The sequence below is a fragment of the Onychostoma macrolepis genome, chromosome 22 (assembly GCF_012432095.1).
Source record: "Onychostoma macrolepis isolate SWU-2019 chromosome 22, ASM1243209v1, whole genome shotgun sequence".
Lineage (NCBI taxonomy): Eukaryota > Metazoa > Chordata > Actinopteri > Cypriniformes > Cyprinidae > Onychostoma > Onychostoma macrolepis.
This window is the reverse complement of record NC_081176.1, coordinates 31,062,123-31,080,839: the sequence shown is the minus strand read 5'-3', so window position 1 is coordinate 31,080,839 and position 18,717 is coordinate 31,062,123. Positions and strand designations below refer to the sequence as shown.

Sequence of the window (18,717 nt, the reverse complement as noted above, 5' to 3'; positions counted from 1 at the left end):
CGAGAATGATGGACTTGGCATTGCTATGGCAAGTATGAAAGATTGTTTCTGCCACAAGATAAAACATTTTAAAATATAACTGTGACATTTTATTATTATATATATATATATATATATATATATATATATATATATTCTGAGAAAAAGTCAGAATTGTGAGATGTAAACTCGCAATTGTTAAATAAAAAGTCGCAATTCTTTTTTTCAAATGCTTTATTCTGTGACGGAAATAAGCTTCCATTTGCGAGAGCGTGTCTGCAAACAGCGGCAATTTTGATGATAGTGAAGAAAGGCTATAAGGAAAGTATGTGTGGAAAGCCATTATATGGAGATGGATTGTCGTTTGTTTTATGCAAATGACTAACCTCGTGCACACGGTGCTCATTCAGAATACTCTAGGCAGCATGCTGACATACAGCACCGCTGAGCTTCGGGCGTCCCGAATTCGAATCCCAATTTGAGGATCTTTCCCAATCGCGCCCCCCTCTCTCTCTCTCCCACTATGACCTGACCTATCGTAATAAAGGCAAAAATGCCAAAAATAAAAAAAGTGCTTTCAAATAATTAATCGCGATTAATCACATCCAAAATTAAAGTTTTTGTTTACATAATAGATGTGTGTGTACTATGTATATTTATTATGTATATATAAATATACACACATGCATGTATAGATTTAAGAAAAATATGTTATGTTTATATATGAAATATATTTGTATATGCTGTAATTTATATTAATATAAATATATACATGTAAATACATGTAAATATTTTCAAAATATATGCTGTATGTGTGTGCCTTTATATATACATAATAAATAAACACAGTACACACACATATATTATGCAAAAACATTATAATATTTTGGATGCGATTAATCAGCACTAAAAAAAAAAAAAAAAGAATACTCCAAATTCACTAACATAATGATTATAAGGACAACTTAATGTGTGTACGAATGTGTGAATTAGGAGGCGATTTTTCATAAGATGTTCTCCTGTGTGTACAAACATTAAATAATCCACAAAATTATCGGGAATGAGACCCATTATTTTTGTTCTCAAAGAACCTTCAAGGAAGAACACAGCAGCAATTTAATATTTCTCTTGTAAAGCCACAGTCTCTCAATCTTGCAGCTTTCCCTCTCTCGCTCATGTCAAGCTCCTAACCCAGGACACAATCTCTCACAAGATCCAAACTCCTGCGGGGGAAGATGTTCATATATCCTATTTTCTTCCTCTGGAGTCCATAAAGCGAATGTCCTCCATTATCCCCTGGAATTTCAAGGAGGAATACAAACAGTTATCTCCTTCTCTAATCTCCAAAACTCAGTTTCTTGTTTCCTCGTCCTGGTTTCATAAAACTGTGCAATAAAAGGGCTTTTAACCCCAGTTCCAAGTGCTACACCTGGCTCTGACTGAGCTATAAATCTAAAAGAGACGGTGCATCAAAGAAGCCATGAGAATACGGCTAGTTTAAATGCCGCAGAGCAAAGCGAGGGAGAGAGGGAGTTGAGGAAGGCCTGCCAGGTTGAAAATGAAGGATCTTTTACACTGACATTCAGCTTGAGTGCTTGTGGACGTATCGCATGTCTTGTCTTCAAATGTTACATTGTGCCCACTAGAGAAATCGTCCTTGTCTTGCTACAAACATTTACTACACAGATAACAGGTGTGTCAGCTCTATCTCTGTCTGTTTGCTTTTTCTGGATCCTGTCTGATTTTAATAAACTTTGGTAGCTTATTAAAATGATAGGGTGTTGTGCGTGGTTACCAGGGTGATGCTATGCAGTTCCTAAGGTGTTTTGGATGGTTGTTAAGGCATTGTTAGCTGTTTGCTAAGGCATTTTTACAAAGGTGTTCTTATTGTGTTTATAATCCATCGCTATGCAATTGAGAGGGTGTTCTGGATAGTTGCTAGTGTGTTGCTAAGGTGTTCTGGATGGTTGTTAGGGTGTTTCTAGGTGGTTGCTAAGGCATTGCTCTGCAGCAACTAAGGTGTTCTTATTGCGCTTACAATACATCACTATGTAGTTGAGAGGGTGTTCTGAATAGTTGCTAGCGTATTGTTAAGGTGTTTTGGACGGTTGTTAGGGCATTGTTAGGTGGTTGCTAGTGTTTTGCTAGGTGGTTACTAAGGCATTGCTATGCAGTTACTAAGGTGTTCTTATTGTGTTTATAAGACATCACTATGTGGTTGCTAGGGTGTTCTGGATAGTTGTTAGTGTGTTGCTAATGTGTTCTGGATGGTTATTAGTGATTGTTAGATGGTTGTTAGGGTGTTTTGAGGTGGTTGTTAAGGCATTTCTATGCAGTTATTACAGTGTTCTTATTGTGTGTATTATACATCACTATGCAGTTGAGAGGGTGTTCTGGATAGTTGCTAACATGTTGCTAAAGTGTTATGTATGGTTGCTAGGGCATTGTTAGGTGGTTTCTAGGGTATTGCTAGGTAGTTACTAAGGCACTGCTATGCAGTTACTAAGGTGTTCTTATTGTTTTTATAATGCATCGCTATGCAGTTGTGAGGGTGTTCTAGAGAGTTGCTAGTGTGTTGCTAAGGTGTTCTGGGTGGTTGTTAGGTGGTTGCCAAGGCATTGCATGCAGTTACTAAAATGTTTTTTTTTTTTTTAGTAATACATCGCTGTGAGGGTGTTCTGGGTAGTTGCTAGTGTGTTGCTAAGGTGTTCTGGAATGGTTATTAGGGCATTGTTATGTGGTTGCTAGGGCATTGCTATGCAGTTACTGCCATGTTCTTATTGTGTTTATAATGCATTGCTATGCAGTTGTGAGGGTGTTCTGGGTAGTTGCTAACAAGTTGCTATGGTGTTCAGTATGATTGTTAAGGATTGTTAGATGGCTGCTAGGGTGATTGTACATAGGGTGTTGCTAGATCAATGCAAAGGCGTTGCGATTTTCATGGGGTTTCAATTTGATTGTTAAGGTTTTCTGAGCATTTATTGTACATTGTTAAGTGGTTGCTAAGGTGTTCTAGATGGTTGCTAGAGCATTGCTAGGTGGTTGCTGGGGCATTTCTATACAGTTGATAAGATGTTCTGATTTTTTTGTGTGCAGTGTTATACAGTTGCTAGGCTGTTCTGAATGGTTGCTAAGGCATTGCCATGTTGTTGATAAAGTGCTGTAATTCATTGTTCACTGTTAGAGTATCCTGCATGATTGCCCAAACATTGTTATGTAGTTGCTAGGACATTGCTATTGTGTTCTGGGTAGTTTCTAGGGTGTTGTTGGGGCATTGTTAGGTCATTGACAGGACATTGTTTCACAGTTGCTGAGGTGTTTTGAATGTTTTCAGTGAATATTTAAGTGCAGTTGATTTTCATGGATCATTTTTCTCCATGCAATCTTTAATGTTTTTTTTTGTTTGTTTTTTTGCCAGGAGAAATGTATAAGTGTGACCAGTTTTAAAAGTTATAGCACTCTTCAAATGGTAAACACACCATTTAAAGTATCACACAACTAAGTTTTAAACTTACAGTAATGGTAAATAATGTTCATGTACCTTAGTGTTAGTTAGTTAAACCAGTAACCATCAAGAGTAATATTTGTCTTAGCATGCACCTCTAATTAATAGAAGGAAATTCCTATGCAGAGATATAGAAGTGTCAGTAGAAAATACATCTAAAAAAGGAAAGGTTCCAAGTGTCATGTCCATTTATTGTTATCTCCTATAATCAAATCCCATAGCAAACATAGAGGTAATTTATTTCACAGCTACAGAATCCTTACAGCGTCAAAGCAAGACAGACTGTGATAATTATTCTGAGACTCCTTCACCTGTGACAGGCAGCTTAAGAGGGCCCCAGATATCCGCAAAGCAATCGCCTCGAATTGCTCGCTGCCTCTCGGTTACCATAACGGCTGCCTCGCTACAATCTGCCCCCTAATCCCCAGCCCTGTTCGCTTCAGAGACCTCTGACAGTTGCAGCTGATGCCTTGGCAAGAGGCTTCATTTCCATCCCTGCAAATAACTAGCAAACACCCTCCATCCAAATGAACTCCTTTTTCATGGGTGTAGGAATCCAACCCGCCCCCTTCCTCCCAAAAACGAATATTCCTTGTTCACTCAAGGGTGAAAATTAAACTCCTATTGTACACTACTTATTACAAATTGTATAAGCCCCTTCAATCTTCTGGGTAAGTCAGGTGCCAGTGACTGCATTTGCATTTTCTCAAGCGTTGGAGAATGGGGAGGCTTTTTAGGAACCTGTCAAAGGTCTGTCAGGCTTTGGTAGAACGCATCCATTACCAGCATGGCTCATTTTAAAAGCTGGCTATCAAGTCCTAAGATGATTTACAGCATCAAGGATCATATTTATTGAGGAATGTCTTGAAGATGTCTCTCGAGGGCTAAGAGGTATCTCCTTTCAATGTCACGGTCTCCATTGAAACATTCAACGGTCTCAGCAAGGATAAGTCCTCTGGGACGTATTCAGTGGTAGTGCAAGGTGCACTGGGATATGGATTTTTCCATCGAAATCCATATCTACACTGACAATCACTACAATTAACCATATCGACAGAAGTTCAAGTGAGCCCACAAGTTCAAGGACACCTGATCCTGATGTGTGGTGACGGTAGCCATGCTGATATACAACAGCGCCAAGTATATAATACTTCAGCCGGCGGTCAGTGCAGAAATATTAACCAGGACTCACGCAGGCAGACAACAAGTGATTGAATGTCCACCGCCATCCAAGAGAACCTCCGAAAGTAGGACAGATGAAACCCAAACCCTGACTAAAAGACAACGGCGCTTGTTAGTTTAGGAAGAAAATACGATCACATAAAATGAGAGCGCCACTGCTACTCTAAGTCATACTTTTTTTCCCTGCTATTCTTGGAGAAGGTTCCAGGAAGCAGTGAGTTTCATCCTGAACAAGCCCTTTTTTGTGTTCACGGTGCCCTGAATTCCAATAAAGGTCAATGGGAGAGCGAGCCAGATATACTGGAGTTTAGCTCCTCTGTTTTTTTTTGGTTTTTTTTGCTTTAACAGTCACAAAGAGGCTCTACAGTTTCAGACGGTGAGTATGATTGGTTCGCCAAGGCTAGGTTTGATATGATGTAAGCCATGTTTGGAAATCAAACAAATTGTTCGGCTTCTGTTGCAACCTAGATTGATTATTTTATTGAATGCACACGTATTCAGAGTCCCGATGGCGTGTAAATTGGAGCAGCGCACTGAGAGATTTCTCGACAACTGAGCAAGTGGGCGTACATGTGAGTGCTTTATGTGTCTGCAAACCTAAGCCACCGTGAGTGTGGGCACATGCGCTCTAAAGGTGATGGACACTTCTTTTTACACCGGGCGAAAAGGCTCCTTAATGAACCTCCTGTATCCAACTGAAATTTCAAACAGCCTTGAACTGCACAAAAGGCTGCCTGGCAACCTCTCCTCCAGCCCACCGCCATGTGGCAGAGTAGAGACAACAGTCCCCTCTCTTTTTCTCTCCCACCAACCCTTGTCCACCCCCATGTAACGCTGCCTCACAACACTTTCGCACTGAGAGCTTTAGTATAGTGCACTTAATCCACTGTCTACACTCTGGCTCGCCAACACATTCAGCCCTCTCTTTCTTTCACTGTGGATTCGCCAGATGTGTGCAGTGTACTCCACAAAACTAGTTCGCTCCCATTATATAATCAATGAGGCTGTCTACACTGCAAGAGCGATAAAATCAGCAGACGGATGCCTCGTTTCAATGCACTACACAGCTATTCTGTTCACGATTTTTATTGTGATTGAAATTGAATGATTTTGTTTGTAAATACCATGACGTGATTCCTATGAATTTGATTCATTATACATTAAAACTCTAAAATGCAAAAACATTTGCATTAATTAGTTCTTTCATCTGACATTCCTTGACTTCCTCACTTAAAGTGTCTTTGATCATGTGAAATAAGAGTTTTCTCTTTTAGTTTGCCTTGTTTGAATTCAAGGGGAGGTTTACTAAAAGTTAAATCTAAATCTATCTATCTACCTACCTACCTATCTGTCTGTCTATCTATCTATCTATCTATCTATCTATCTATCTATCTGTCTGTCTGTCTGTCTGTCTGTCTGTCCATCCGTCCATCCATCCATACATCCATCTATCATATATCTATCTGTCTGTCTGTCTATCTATCTACCATCTGCTTTTCTGTCTCTCTCTCTCTCTCTCTCTCTCTATCTATCTATATGTCTATCTGTCTGTCTGTCTGTGTGTCCGTGCGTCCATCCATCCATACATCCATCTATCGTATATCTGTCTGTCTGTCTGTCTGTCTGTCTATCAATCTACCATCTACTTGTCTCTCTCTCTCTCTCTCTCTCTCTCTCTATCTATCTATCTATCTATCTGTCTGTCTGTCTGTCTGTCTATCTATCTATCTATCTATCATTCTGTCTGTCTGTCTGTCTGTCTGTCCATCCATCCATACATCCATCTATCATATATCTATCTGTCTGTCTGTCTGTCTATCTATCTACCATCTGCTTTTCTGTCTGTCTGTCTCTCTCTCTATCTATCTATCAATTAAATTCAATTCAATTCAATTCAATTCAATTCAATTCAATTCAATATTGCTTTATTGGCATGACTGTAAAAAATACAATATTGCCAAAGCTTGAAATATATGTGGAGAAATATAATAACAATGAAAAGATCAATCTATCTATCTGTCTATCTGTCTGTCTGTCTGTGTGTCCGTCCGTCCATCCATCCATACATCCATCTATGGTATATCTATCTGTCTGTCTATCTATCTACCATCTGCTTGTCTCTCTCTCTCTCTCTCTCTCTATCTATCTATCTGTCTGTCTGTCTATCTATCTATCTATCTATCCATAATCTATCTGTCTGTCTGTCCGTCCTTCCATCCATACATTAGTGCTGGGCGGTATGACCAAAAATTTATATCACGGTATTTTTCAAAATTATACTGGTTTCACGGTATATGACGGTATTTTTTTTTTCATGCATGACCCCGGTGTTAACCATATTTTCTACTGATTGAGAGGAATAACTGCAGTAGATTAACTTAGAATGCCCTATTTTACTGTCATGATGAGCGAATATTGTAGAAAAATTCCACACTAAATAGTGACTAAACACAACCCCATTAATACGTTAACCAGGAGTCACTCTCATTTATAATCGCGACATCGTCTGATAAAATCAACGTGCATCTAACGTTACACTAAAGAGCAGCTATGCAGCGCACTGCTTGCGTCTGAGTAACAAACTAAAGAATAAACAAACAAAAAAAAGTGCATAATATTAGCAGATGAACTATGCTCATATTTATAATCCCAAACAGTCAGTTAGCGGCAAGTGCTTGGAAACGCTGTTTTGTACTCATTTACTGACGAGTCTGCTGCGGTACGGCCAGCTGAATGCGGTGCTTCTCTGCCGCTCGCTGCACAGAACAGACGCAGAGAGACGCGACACTGCGCCGGGAGAGTCAAGGTGCGTTCACACCAGACGCGAATGAAGCGTTAAGCGCGAGTGATTTACATGTTAAGTCAATGCAAAGACGCGAATAGACATCTTGCGGCGCGGTTGGCGCGAATGACGCGATTAACCAATCAGGAGCTTGCTCTAGTAGTGACGTGATTACTACGTAGCGAGGGAGGCAGAAATCCGCAAAATGTTCAAGCGTCCACCTACGCGCGAACAGCGCGATTTATTCGCGCAAGTCGCGTCTGGTGTGAATGCACAGTCAGACCTCGCGCTCACGGGGCAGCACTGGCGACATCTTCCAACTGAACCATAGCTAAGGTGTATCCAAAAATGTAGCTAGGTTTGTCAGTTTGTATATTCTATGGAAAAAAGCCGCTAAAAGGGTCTGAAAGTTGCTAAATATAGTGCTAAAGTCGCGCTCGTGTGTGTGAGACGCGGGAGCTGATGGCAGCGGGCGGTGGATATTGTGGATGAGTTCTTCTGTGTCATCACGTTCTACAGCTTCAGAACTTTCACGCTTAGTAACACATACAGCTGTGTTCTTGCCACAATGCAATAGTGAAAAGAGACCCCTCTCAAACAGTGTCGCGTTCCGAAGGTTATTTAAATAACACCGGTATTGCCGTATTTTAAAAATTCATATCATAAGAAAAATAAACACCGGTATTCGGTATGAACCGGTATACCGCCCAGCACTACCATACATCCATCTATCGTATATCTGTCTGTCTGTCTGTCTATCTATCTATTACCTATCTGTCTGTCTGTCCGTCCTTCCATCCATACATCCATCTATCATATATCTGTCTGTCTGTCTATCTACCATCTGCTTTTCTGTATGTCTCTCTCTCTCTCTCTCTCTATCTATCTATCTATCTATCTATCTATCTGTCTATCTGTCTGTCTGTGTGTGTGTGTGTCCGTCCGTCCGTCCATCCATCTATTGTATATCTGTCTGTCTGTCTGTCTATCTATCTACCATCTGCTTGTCTGTCTCTCTCTCTCTCTCTCTCTCTATCTATCTATCTATCTATCTATATATCTGTCTATCTGTCTGTCTGTGTGTGTGTCTGTCCGTCCGTCCATCCATCCATACATCCATCTATCGTATATCTGTCTGTCTGTCTGTCTGTCTATCTATCTACCATCTGCTTGTCTGTCTGTCTATCTGTCTATCTGTCTGTCTGCCTGTCCACATCTATCAGTGATGCATTTTACATCTAACACTATCCTGAACATCTTTCTGTAAGGCATATATAACCTTCAAACTTAAATTTTTTTAACCGGTTAACCTTTCAGACAAGGCTTTTTCTTAACAAATTTTCTTTATTTTTAGTCTTCATTGTACTATTGCCAGAGTCCAGTCTTGAGCTCACAGTTTATCCATTGTTTCTAAGCATCCATACACTACGTGTCATGCTGTCTCCACAGTCTTGTCGCAGACATACTCAAGCTTGCAACGAGACACAATGTCGGGCGCTCAGTGAAGACACTTTGCTTCTCTATTCATTTATACTGCTTGCACACAGGTGCATAAATCAGGCCTGTCTGGCTCCATTAATCGCCAGCTATCCATCTAACCCTGCTCACCAATTTGATATCATAACATTGGCATGCAGAAATAGCTTGTTTCCTTCGCTCATCTGTACGCCCTAACGATTCAATTACAATTATATTCACCATATTAGCAGATTAGCATACAAGCTGACCCCTGGAGTCTGGCCAAATCAGAGCCCGGCATTTGCCTGTTTCCTTTCGCAGTCGCCAAGGCAGGTGTTCCTCCATTGGTTTGCACACAGTCGGGCTGCGTAAAGAGTACCCAGTGATTAATAACACAGGCCCCATCAACCAGCACCATCCATATTTAATTTTGATTTACTGCAAATGAGAAAATATTTCAAAGATCTTTCTGAGAAATGAGCGCGAGCAGAGACGGCACATTTCACCCAGCTGTAGCGGCCGTGATTCGTGTGGGAGGAGTGTGTGTGTGAGTGTGTGTAATTGTACGCCAGGCAGATTACTCTATATGCTACGGAGAGGTCTGGTTTATGTCCTTATGTCTTTTATCTCTTGCTAGCCCTTTTTTCTCTACATATGAATATGTGCAATTTTTTCACAGGTCATCTATCAGGCTGTTGTGAATATGTGAGAACAGAGATGATGTTGAACATGACACAAAAGCGTGCCAAGTCGCTTAAGATGTGGAAAACGTGCAAGATATGAAACGTGAAACGTGAAACATAAATAATTGGTTGTTAGTCGAGCCAAAGGATAAACATTATCGAGACATACTGTAGATTAAATGCATTTTTTTATAATCTGAACAAACAAACATAATTATCAGAAAGATTTGTTACAGCACAGACCTCAGTCTGCAATATGTTCAATATTTTGGCACATTTCATTTAATACATATAGTAATTGATTTATCTTATATATATAGAGAGAGAGAGAGAGAGACTAATTTGATTTTAGTTCATGTTAATGATTGTCATTGGAATCAATTATTATTATGTTATTGGAATTTATCTATTTACAGTTGATATTTAAAAAAAGCTGTATTAAGCATTTATATATATATATATATATATATATATATATATATATATATATAATGATATTCATGATTCATATATTTATTTGTATATTTAAATATTTATTTCATATTAAAAATGTCAAAAAGTGTTTTAAAAATGTTAATAATAATAATTTAAAGAACTTTTCATGACATACATGACATTATAGGTATACCTTAACTATGAGAGACAAAATGAGGGAAAAATCCAGAAAATCACATTGTAGGATTTTTAAAGAATTAATTGGTAAATTCCTTGGTAAAATAAGTATTTGGTCACCTACAAACAAGCAAGATTTCTGGCTCTCACAGACCTGTAACTTCTTCTCTGTCCTCCACTCGTTACCTGTATTAATGGCATCTGTTTGAACTCGTTATCAGTATAAAAGAGACCTGTCCACAACCTCAAACAGTCCAACTCCAAACTCCACCATGGCCAAGACCAAAGAGCTGTCAAAGGACACCAGAATCAAAATTGATGATCCAGAAGAGGATTGGGAGATTCAGATGAAACCAAAATATAACTTTTTTGGTAAAAACTCAACTTGTCGTGTTTGGAGGAGAAAGAATGCTGAGTTGCATCCAAAGAACACCATACCTACTGTGAAGCATGGGGGTGGAAACATCATGCTTTGGGGCTGTTTTTCTGCAAAAGGACCAGGACGACTGATCCGTGTAAACGAAAGAATGAATGGGGCCATGTATCGTGAGATTTTGAGTGAAAACCTCCTTCCATCAGCAAGGGCATTGAAGATGAAACGTGGCTGGGTCTTTCAGCATGACAATGATCCCAAACACACCGCCCGGGCAACGAAGGAGTGGCTTCGTAAGAAGCATTTCAAGGTCCTGGAGTGGCCTAGACAGTCTCCAGATCTCAACCCCATCGAAAATCTTTGGAGGGAGTTGAAAGTCCGTGTTGCCCAGCGACAGCCCCAAAACATTACTGCTCTAGAGGAGATCTGCATGGAGGAATGAGCCAAAGTACCAGCAACAGTGTGTGAAGACTTACAGAAAACGTTTGACCTCATATAAGGGTATATAACAAAGTATTGAGATGAAATTTTGTTATTGACCAAATACTTATTTTCCACCATAATTTGCAAATAAATTCTTTAAAAATCCTACAATGTGATTTTCTGGATTTGTTTTCCTCATTTTGTCTCTCATAGTCAAGGTATACATATGATGAAAATTACAAGCCTCTCTCATCTTTTTAAGTGGGAGAACTTGCACAATTGGTGGCTGACTAAATACTTTTTTGCCCCACTGTACATACATACTTGAATGAATGAATAAATAAATAAATAAATAAAAATGTTTTATAGAATAAAGATTTAACAGCTTCTTTGATTATGTGAATATCCACCATACATTTTTTTTGCACAAACAAGATTTTCATTTGAATTCATTTGAAACACCAGGAATGAACTCACACACACACATGTTCAAGGTCTATGAAAGACTTGATTTTTTTTTTTTTTTTTGAAAAGTACATTGTACATTTCTCAGAACATGGTTCATGGTTCATGTTTTTTTGGGTTTTTTTTTTTTTCAAACCAGACTTCAAAACTTTTTCTTTTCATAATTTTGAACATCCTTTATCATCGACCCATATTCAACAAAAAAGTCCAACAGCCCATGACACAAACTCTTCTGAAGAATTTCTTACCAAGACAAAGCTCAGACGCAAGCGAATGTTTTCACACAGAGCTGTGTTTTACCCCAGCAATCTGTCACTGATAACCGATGTCAGATGTGTTTTAGCACAGCTCGAGGAGTCTGTCGAGTTATGGAATGTATCTGAGGGTCAGACAGAGTGGACGCTTGGCTATCAGCATCACATTGAGTGTGGGGCCGTTTCCACAGAACCGACGCTTTGTTAGTACAGTTTGTCAGAGGGTGTGAGACATTGTGTCTCTAAGAGAGAGCCAGCCGTCTGGCCACACTCAACCACACAACGATTTCTGAAGTGCACAGAGAAAGCGGGCCAGTGACCTTGTTATCTATCTAGGAGGGACACTCATTAATGGGCCCAGGAATTCATAGACATTTCGAGTGGGTGATATTGTCTGACACTGAACGACTTGAAGTCAGTCAAGTACAAAACTCACAAGCACAATGGATGTGCACGTCCTTTGAAAAGCTCGCTTCGCCATTTGGCGCGGTTCAGTTGCGGTGAATAAAACATGAAGCTCCTTATTTGCCTTTTCTCCTCTGTTTTCGTATTGAGCTGTAAATGACTGTAATTAAGCAATTAAGAAGTCTGAGATTAATTAGAAGACAATCTATTTTCATTTTCCAAAGGAAATGTAGCACAATGTGCAGAGATTCCCAAAGTGCGCTCCTGATAAAAACTAATGAATGAGAGCAATTTATCGGAGGAGTGTCGGTGGAAACAGAAAATGTGATTGTTTCAAAACGTTTCTCTTCCTCCAATCATATCCGTTGCATTCTCATTAAGACTTAATTAACCTGATTTTACTCATAACTAATGGCATCGTTAGATTCACAATGGTAACAAAGAAATTCAGATGCGCTATTCAAAGTACAAATGTCACAGTTTCATAAAAGCCATCTAATATTTTGTGTGTGTGTTCAATTTGTTTATTGAAGGGAAGGTTTTTGGTTTAATGCAGTTTTTATTTATTTTATTTTATTTATTTATTTATTTTTTTGTATTTTCTAATAATAAGAAAAAGTACATTTTCTAAAGTACACACTGGGAGTTGTGTAGTCACTGAAATAACCCATCCTCGAGTCTCTAAGATATTCTGTTCTCAAGATATGGCTCGGCTCCATCTTTCATTGAAAGTCTATGGGATGCCAAGTAAAAATCATACGTCTGATTGCTTGCAAAAGTAATAGCACATTTCTCCTCAACAAGCTGTGTGATTTGAGGCATGATTCATGTCTCCTAAACAAATGGTGCGGGACGAGTTGGCTAAGTATGAGCAATAGTCAGCGATGCTTGTCTTAGCAAACCTAAGACAGACCTAACAAAATCTCTTATCGTAATGCAAAATAATAATAGTGATAATATGGTATAGTGATTTTTGTAACATGTTTTGGAAACCAAATATAGCACGTCATGGCATTTATTTTTTTTATTTTTTTATTTTTTTATTTTTTGAGTATATGGAGCAGTTTATTTCATTATTTCTGGACTCTAAGTTGTGTAACTGTTTTTGTAGTTTGAATGAAATTGTCACGACTTCTTTTTATGAGAAAGGGTCATATTTTTCTCTCATCTCATATTGTCTATTAGGTCTGTCCATATAAAATTACCTGGAGTTTTCCCATACAAAAGGACTACGTACAGTAAGTTATAAAATGCATGCACTAAAAATACAGAGAAACAAAACAAGTAAAAAAACAAAACTAACTAAAAGACAATATGCAAGCACAGAAAACAATACAAAGCAAAACAAAACAAAAAACAGCTGTATAAGTGAAAGCAAAGAACACCATTTGGGGTAGGTTGTGATAGCACTATATATAAAGAGCTCATGAATATTAATTAGGTGGCTAATGTCCAGCCAAGTTACCTAATTAATATTCATGAGCGAAACCTTCACCTTGGTACTGTTTATAAATTGATGATCTGTGCAGATGTGCTGGATTCGCATGGTTTTGTGAATGACTTTTCATGGTTTTGACATTAAGATTAGCTTTTATCCAGTTTTGTGGCTCAGATATTTCTAAAAGTACGTTTTTAATATTGATTTACAATAAAAATTAAAAAACAAATCTGGTGGTCAAGTCTGTAAATTTGTAAGGAGTCAAAACGGAAGTGTCAACAATTTAAACATCAAGATGAATGTTATTATAATTACCTAAACTAAACAAACAAACAAATAAATAAATAAATAAAAAATACTACTAATAGTAATAATAATAACAAAAAATAATTTTGTTTGAACTGCACATACAATTTCCATTCATTTGGATTACACATTTTAATAAACATAATGTGATACATGACATATTTGACATATCATGCATTAATGAAATAAGTAAGATTACTGCACTAACATATACAACATTTCTTGTTTTCATGTATATTACTTTAAGAACGTAGCACTTTTAAAACTAACAACAGTGACAAAACATACTAATAAATAAATCAATCTTAATAAAATACAATGAAAATAGAAAATCTAATTCAAACTATAAATTAAAAACTGTATCACCTCAATGATACTTAAATAACACTGAGCAAAATATGTTTAGAAATTAAATATATAACCATGTAAAAAGTTCTACAACGAATCCAAAATTTCAAAATATCTTCTTTAGTGTTTCACAGAAAGTAAGTCATACAGGTTTGGAACAGCGTGAGTAATTGTCCTTTTTGCATGAACTGTCCCTTTAACGCTCAAGTGCATGACAGCAAACATTCACTGGAAGTATTGAAAATTGTAACTCCAAAGAGCACAAAGGAAGCAGAAATGTCGGCCCGTTGGTCATTTATTTGGCCTGACAGGTTCTGACATGGTCTGGCTGCTGACCACAGGCTCTTTGAACTTCCCTCAGCGTATAACTGGAGGGGTGGACACTTCTGGAACAAACCCGAGGCCTGGCAGTACAGCGCTGGGCTTTGTCCAGCAGTCTATAGGAGAGGCCGTGTTGGACTAGCCAAACTCCCAGGTGACAAGCAAGCATGACAAGCTCGCCGCGGTACGCTAATGAAAAGTCGGAGACATTTTGTTATTCTGTGCCCCGGGATGTGTGCATAGTGTAATTTGAAGACAGCGGAGAGGTCAGGACATTGTGTTTGAGTGTCAGCTCAAGTTAATGCGGCGTAATGATCGTTTGAACCGAGTAGCGTCTCCTGCTGTTTCATAGAAAGTCGGTTTGGAGTGGCATAGCTAATTATGCGGTGCATATGAGTCATATGTTTGATTCGCATCCAGTTAGCGTAACCATCCTGTTGATATCACAACATCAAAACACCAGCGAGCCTCCCACGGTTTGCTGTCGGCCCCACCGCCTCAGTCATTGTATTGTAAGCAAGCTGAGCAAATATATAAAGTGGGCTTAGGGTTTCCAGCAGAGCTAACGAAGATCCCAACGGATTCCACGACTGAACTACTGATTAAAACGGTGTTTCTCATAAGCTGTCGTCAACTTTCCCCTGTTGTGAACAGTGTGACCACCAATAACCAGCTGTATACTCTCTCAGACGCTTTCAGTGGTTCAGTCTCCCCGAGTGACTAGCTTTAACGTCTTCCCAAGGCTATATTGAATTATGTGTCTGTCAGATCTATAAGCCGCGCCGTATTTCCTTTTCACTGCGAGACCCCGGAGTTCGGTATCAGATTCCCTGCATGCTGGCATTTAACGCATCCTTTTGCCCTGGCCTCATCCTGCGTGCAGTCCACCGGCCGAATTCCCCGGACTGCGGACGACATAAATTGAGTGTCAAATGTTTTCGCTTCCCCTCTTTGTTTTATCAACAGAGCGTACTGATGTCCACGTTACAATCAATCAAGTGCTTAGTGCTGGGAACAGAATCTCTCAGCCATTTCTAAACAAAGCCACTGAATCTCCCCTGAGGGACAACTAAACAATGACTGTCTGTCTGTTTATCTATGATAGATAGATAGATAGATAGATAGATAGATCTGTCCATCTATCTATATCTGTTTGTCCATCCATCATCCACTCATCTATATTCATCCATCCATCTATCTATCTATCTATCTATCTATCTATCTATCTATAATGCATCTATGTATGTCCATCCATCCATCTATCTATATCTGCCAGCTCATCCATCTGTCCATCCATCCATATATGTCCATCTGTCCGTCCATCCATCCATACATCTATCCGTCTGTCTGTCTGTCTAACTATCTATCTATCATCCACCCATCCATCTATATACAGTACATCTATCTGTCTGTCTGTCCATCCGTCCGTCTATCTATCTATCTATATATATATATCTATATATCTATCTATCTATCTATCTATAATACGTCTATGTCTGTCCTTCCATCCATCTATCTATATCTGCCAGCTCATCCATCCATATATGTCCATCTGTCTGTCCATCCATCTATCCTGCCATCCATCCATCCATCCATATATGTATATCTGTCCGTCTATCAATCCATCCTTCCATTTATATCAGTCCATTCGTCCATCTGTCCATCCAACATTTATCAATTGATCTATGTGGTCCATTCGTCTGTTTGTCCATCCGTCCGTCAGTATATCCCTCTGTCCATCAATCCATTCATCCATTCATATCGATCCGTTTGTCCATGCATCTATCCATCTGTCCATCTGTCTATCCATCCATCCATGCATCTATCTATATCTGTCCATCCATCTGTGTGTCTATCAATCCTGCAATCTCTCAATGAAATCTGTGCAATTAGGAAAGGTTCAAACAAATTCCAAATCCATGTTACTTCACTCTCATGGCAGCTGATCATTAGACTGGACGGGTTTGTCTCTTCAAAAGCTCAAATAAGTGGTGTGCATTTTCCCTCCACCACCCCTGCACGCCTCATAGATTTCTGTTTGAGTCATCAGCGCTTAAAGACCAGTGAAAATCGGGACTATTTTATAAATGAGGCAATTATAAGTGAGGCCTGAACTGAGATCAGACTCGGTATCGGCATGCCAATGATATTGAGAGAAACTAGCAGATGAAAGAATGGCTCTGTGAATCACACAGTCGATTCAGTTCCCTACAGTTTCTCACGTCGAAGCCTTCTGGCCTCCTGTGGTAATTGATTAAGTATTGGAGCCAAGTCTGATTCTGGCGAAACAAAACTCCTACCTCCCTTGATGCAAAATAATGATACAGAGGATGCCTAAAACTGTTGCCATCACTGAAATCTACACATTTACATCAAGATGACAACTCCGAAAAGATGTTCCACAGCTTATGGACTTGTCCAAAGTGGAAGAATAAAGATAATTTGCCTTGTTATTAAAACATGAAGACTAATGCATTTATTAGAGCTAAGAATGATGAAATAATATATTCTCCATTCTGTCAAATGTACGTGATGGACGCTATTCATGGAAGCTTAACTTGGCTTTTCTAGTCAGGTGGTTTAATTAATGACACAGAGGACATCGATGTGATATAAATATTTATGTGACTGTTTATATTAGGATTAAAGGCTTTAAATGTAATATAGAGTTGTGAAACTGTAAGGGTTTAACTTCTGATTTAAATTATAGCCATGATAAGAGGAATATGAAGCTGGCCTTGATGTTACTGACTTTCTTGACGCTTTTCAACTGAGAGTTCACCAGATTGTGAAATGCCAATGCTGAATGAAATTTTCATAATAATAATTAAAACAATACATGTAAATTGAAGGGAAATAATTTAATGAAAGGGAACAATTGCTGTAGATTATCTCTGCAGTCATCTAAAAAGACATTATTCATTTAGTTTCACATTTACTGTTTTAATTAGACTCACGTTTAGTAGTTATATCTTGTCCATCAACAGATGTTAATCTGGCTCACATCTGGAGTCTACTAGACCCCACCACGCTTCATCAAACACTGACCCCTAACTCAACACATGCCTTTAAACAGACATCAACTACATGGGCCTGAACTAAAAGGCTGGAACAAGTATTGTCATTATTATTACTATTATAAAAAAATAAAACATAAAATAAAAAAATAAATTACTAATTAAAATATTCTAAATAATGTTGACATTATAGCCTTATGGGCAGTGCTTTGACAAAGTGTTTCTTTGACTGTCCTATCTGAATAATAGCAATGCCAATGATAGACACACACAGACAGACATAGAGTAGATGGATGGATAGATAGATAGATAGATAGATAGATAGATAGATAGATAGATAGATAGATAGATAGATAGATAGATAGATAGATAGATAGATAGATAGATAGACACACACAGACAGACAGACAGAGTAGATAGACAGATTGACAGACATATATAAATAGATGGGTAGATTAATGGATTGATGATGGATAGGTGGGTGGATGGATGAATGGATGGATGGACAGATATCTGAACAGTAGCAAGGCGATAGATTAGATAGATAGATAGATAGATAGATAGATATAGACACACAGACAGACATTTAGTAGATAGATAGATAGATAGATAGATAGATAGACATAAATAGATGGGTAGATTAATGGATTGATGATGGATAGGTAGGTGGATGGATGAATGGATGGATGGACAGATATCTGAACAGTAGCAAGGCGATAGATAGATAGATAGATAGATAGATAGATAGATAGATAGATAGATAGATAGATAGATAGATAGATAGATAGATAGATAGATAGATAGATAGATAGATAGTTCCCACCGTGAGCCATATTTTAACGATGTTCATAATTCTTAACTGAATAAATTTAATTGCTTCCTCAATATGCAGGTTTATGCTGATTCTAAGCAATCTGAATAAATATCATTATTTAAAATTCATTAATTCATATAAATCTGACTTGTTTCATTAATGTATGACTGTCAAATAAGTATCACATTATTTTATTTATCTTAAAACATTTTTATGTTAAAAATGTGTAATCCAAATCCATGGAAATTGTATATGCATTTCAAATACTTAAATCTTAAACTTAGGTCTAAATATTTTGAGTTTATTAATAATATTTGATTAATTATATTTGAGTTTATTTCATTATATTCAA

General features: G+C 38.2%; 1 protein-coding gene across 1 annotated transcript in view; it reads left to right on the top strand.

The window, feature by feature from the left end:
- Positions 1 to 14,676, top strand: part of LOC131531060 (uncharacterized) — an 82,420-nt gene extending 67,744 nt beyond the window's left edge. The window contains exon 3 of the mRNA XM_058761611.1: positions 14,525 to 14,676. Within this exon, the coding sequence (XP_058617594.1) occupies positions 14,525 to 14,676 (152 nt within the window). The remainder of the gene's footprint in view (positions 1 to 14,524) is intronic.
- The last annotated feature ends 4,041 nt before the right edge of the window (positions 14,677 to 18,717 follow it).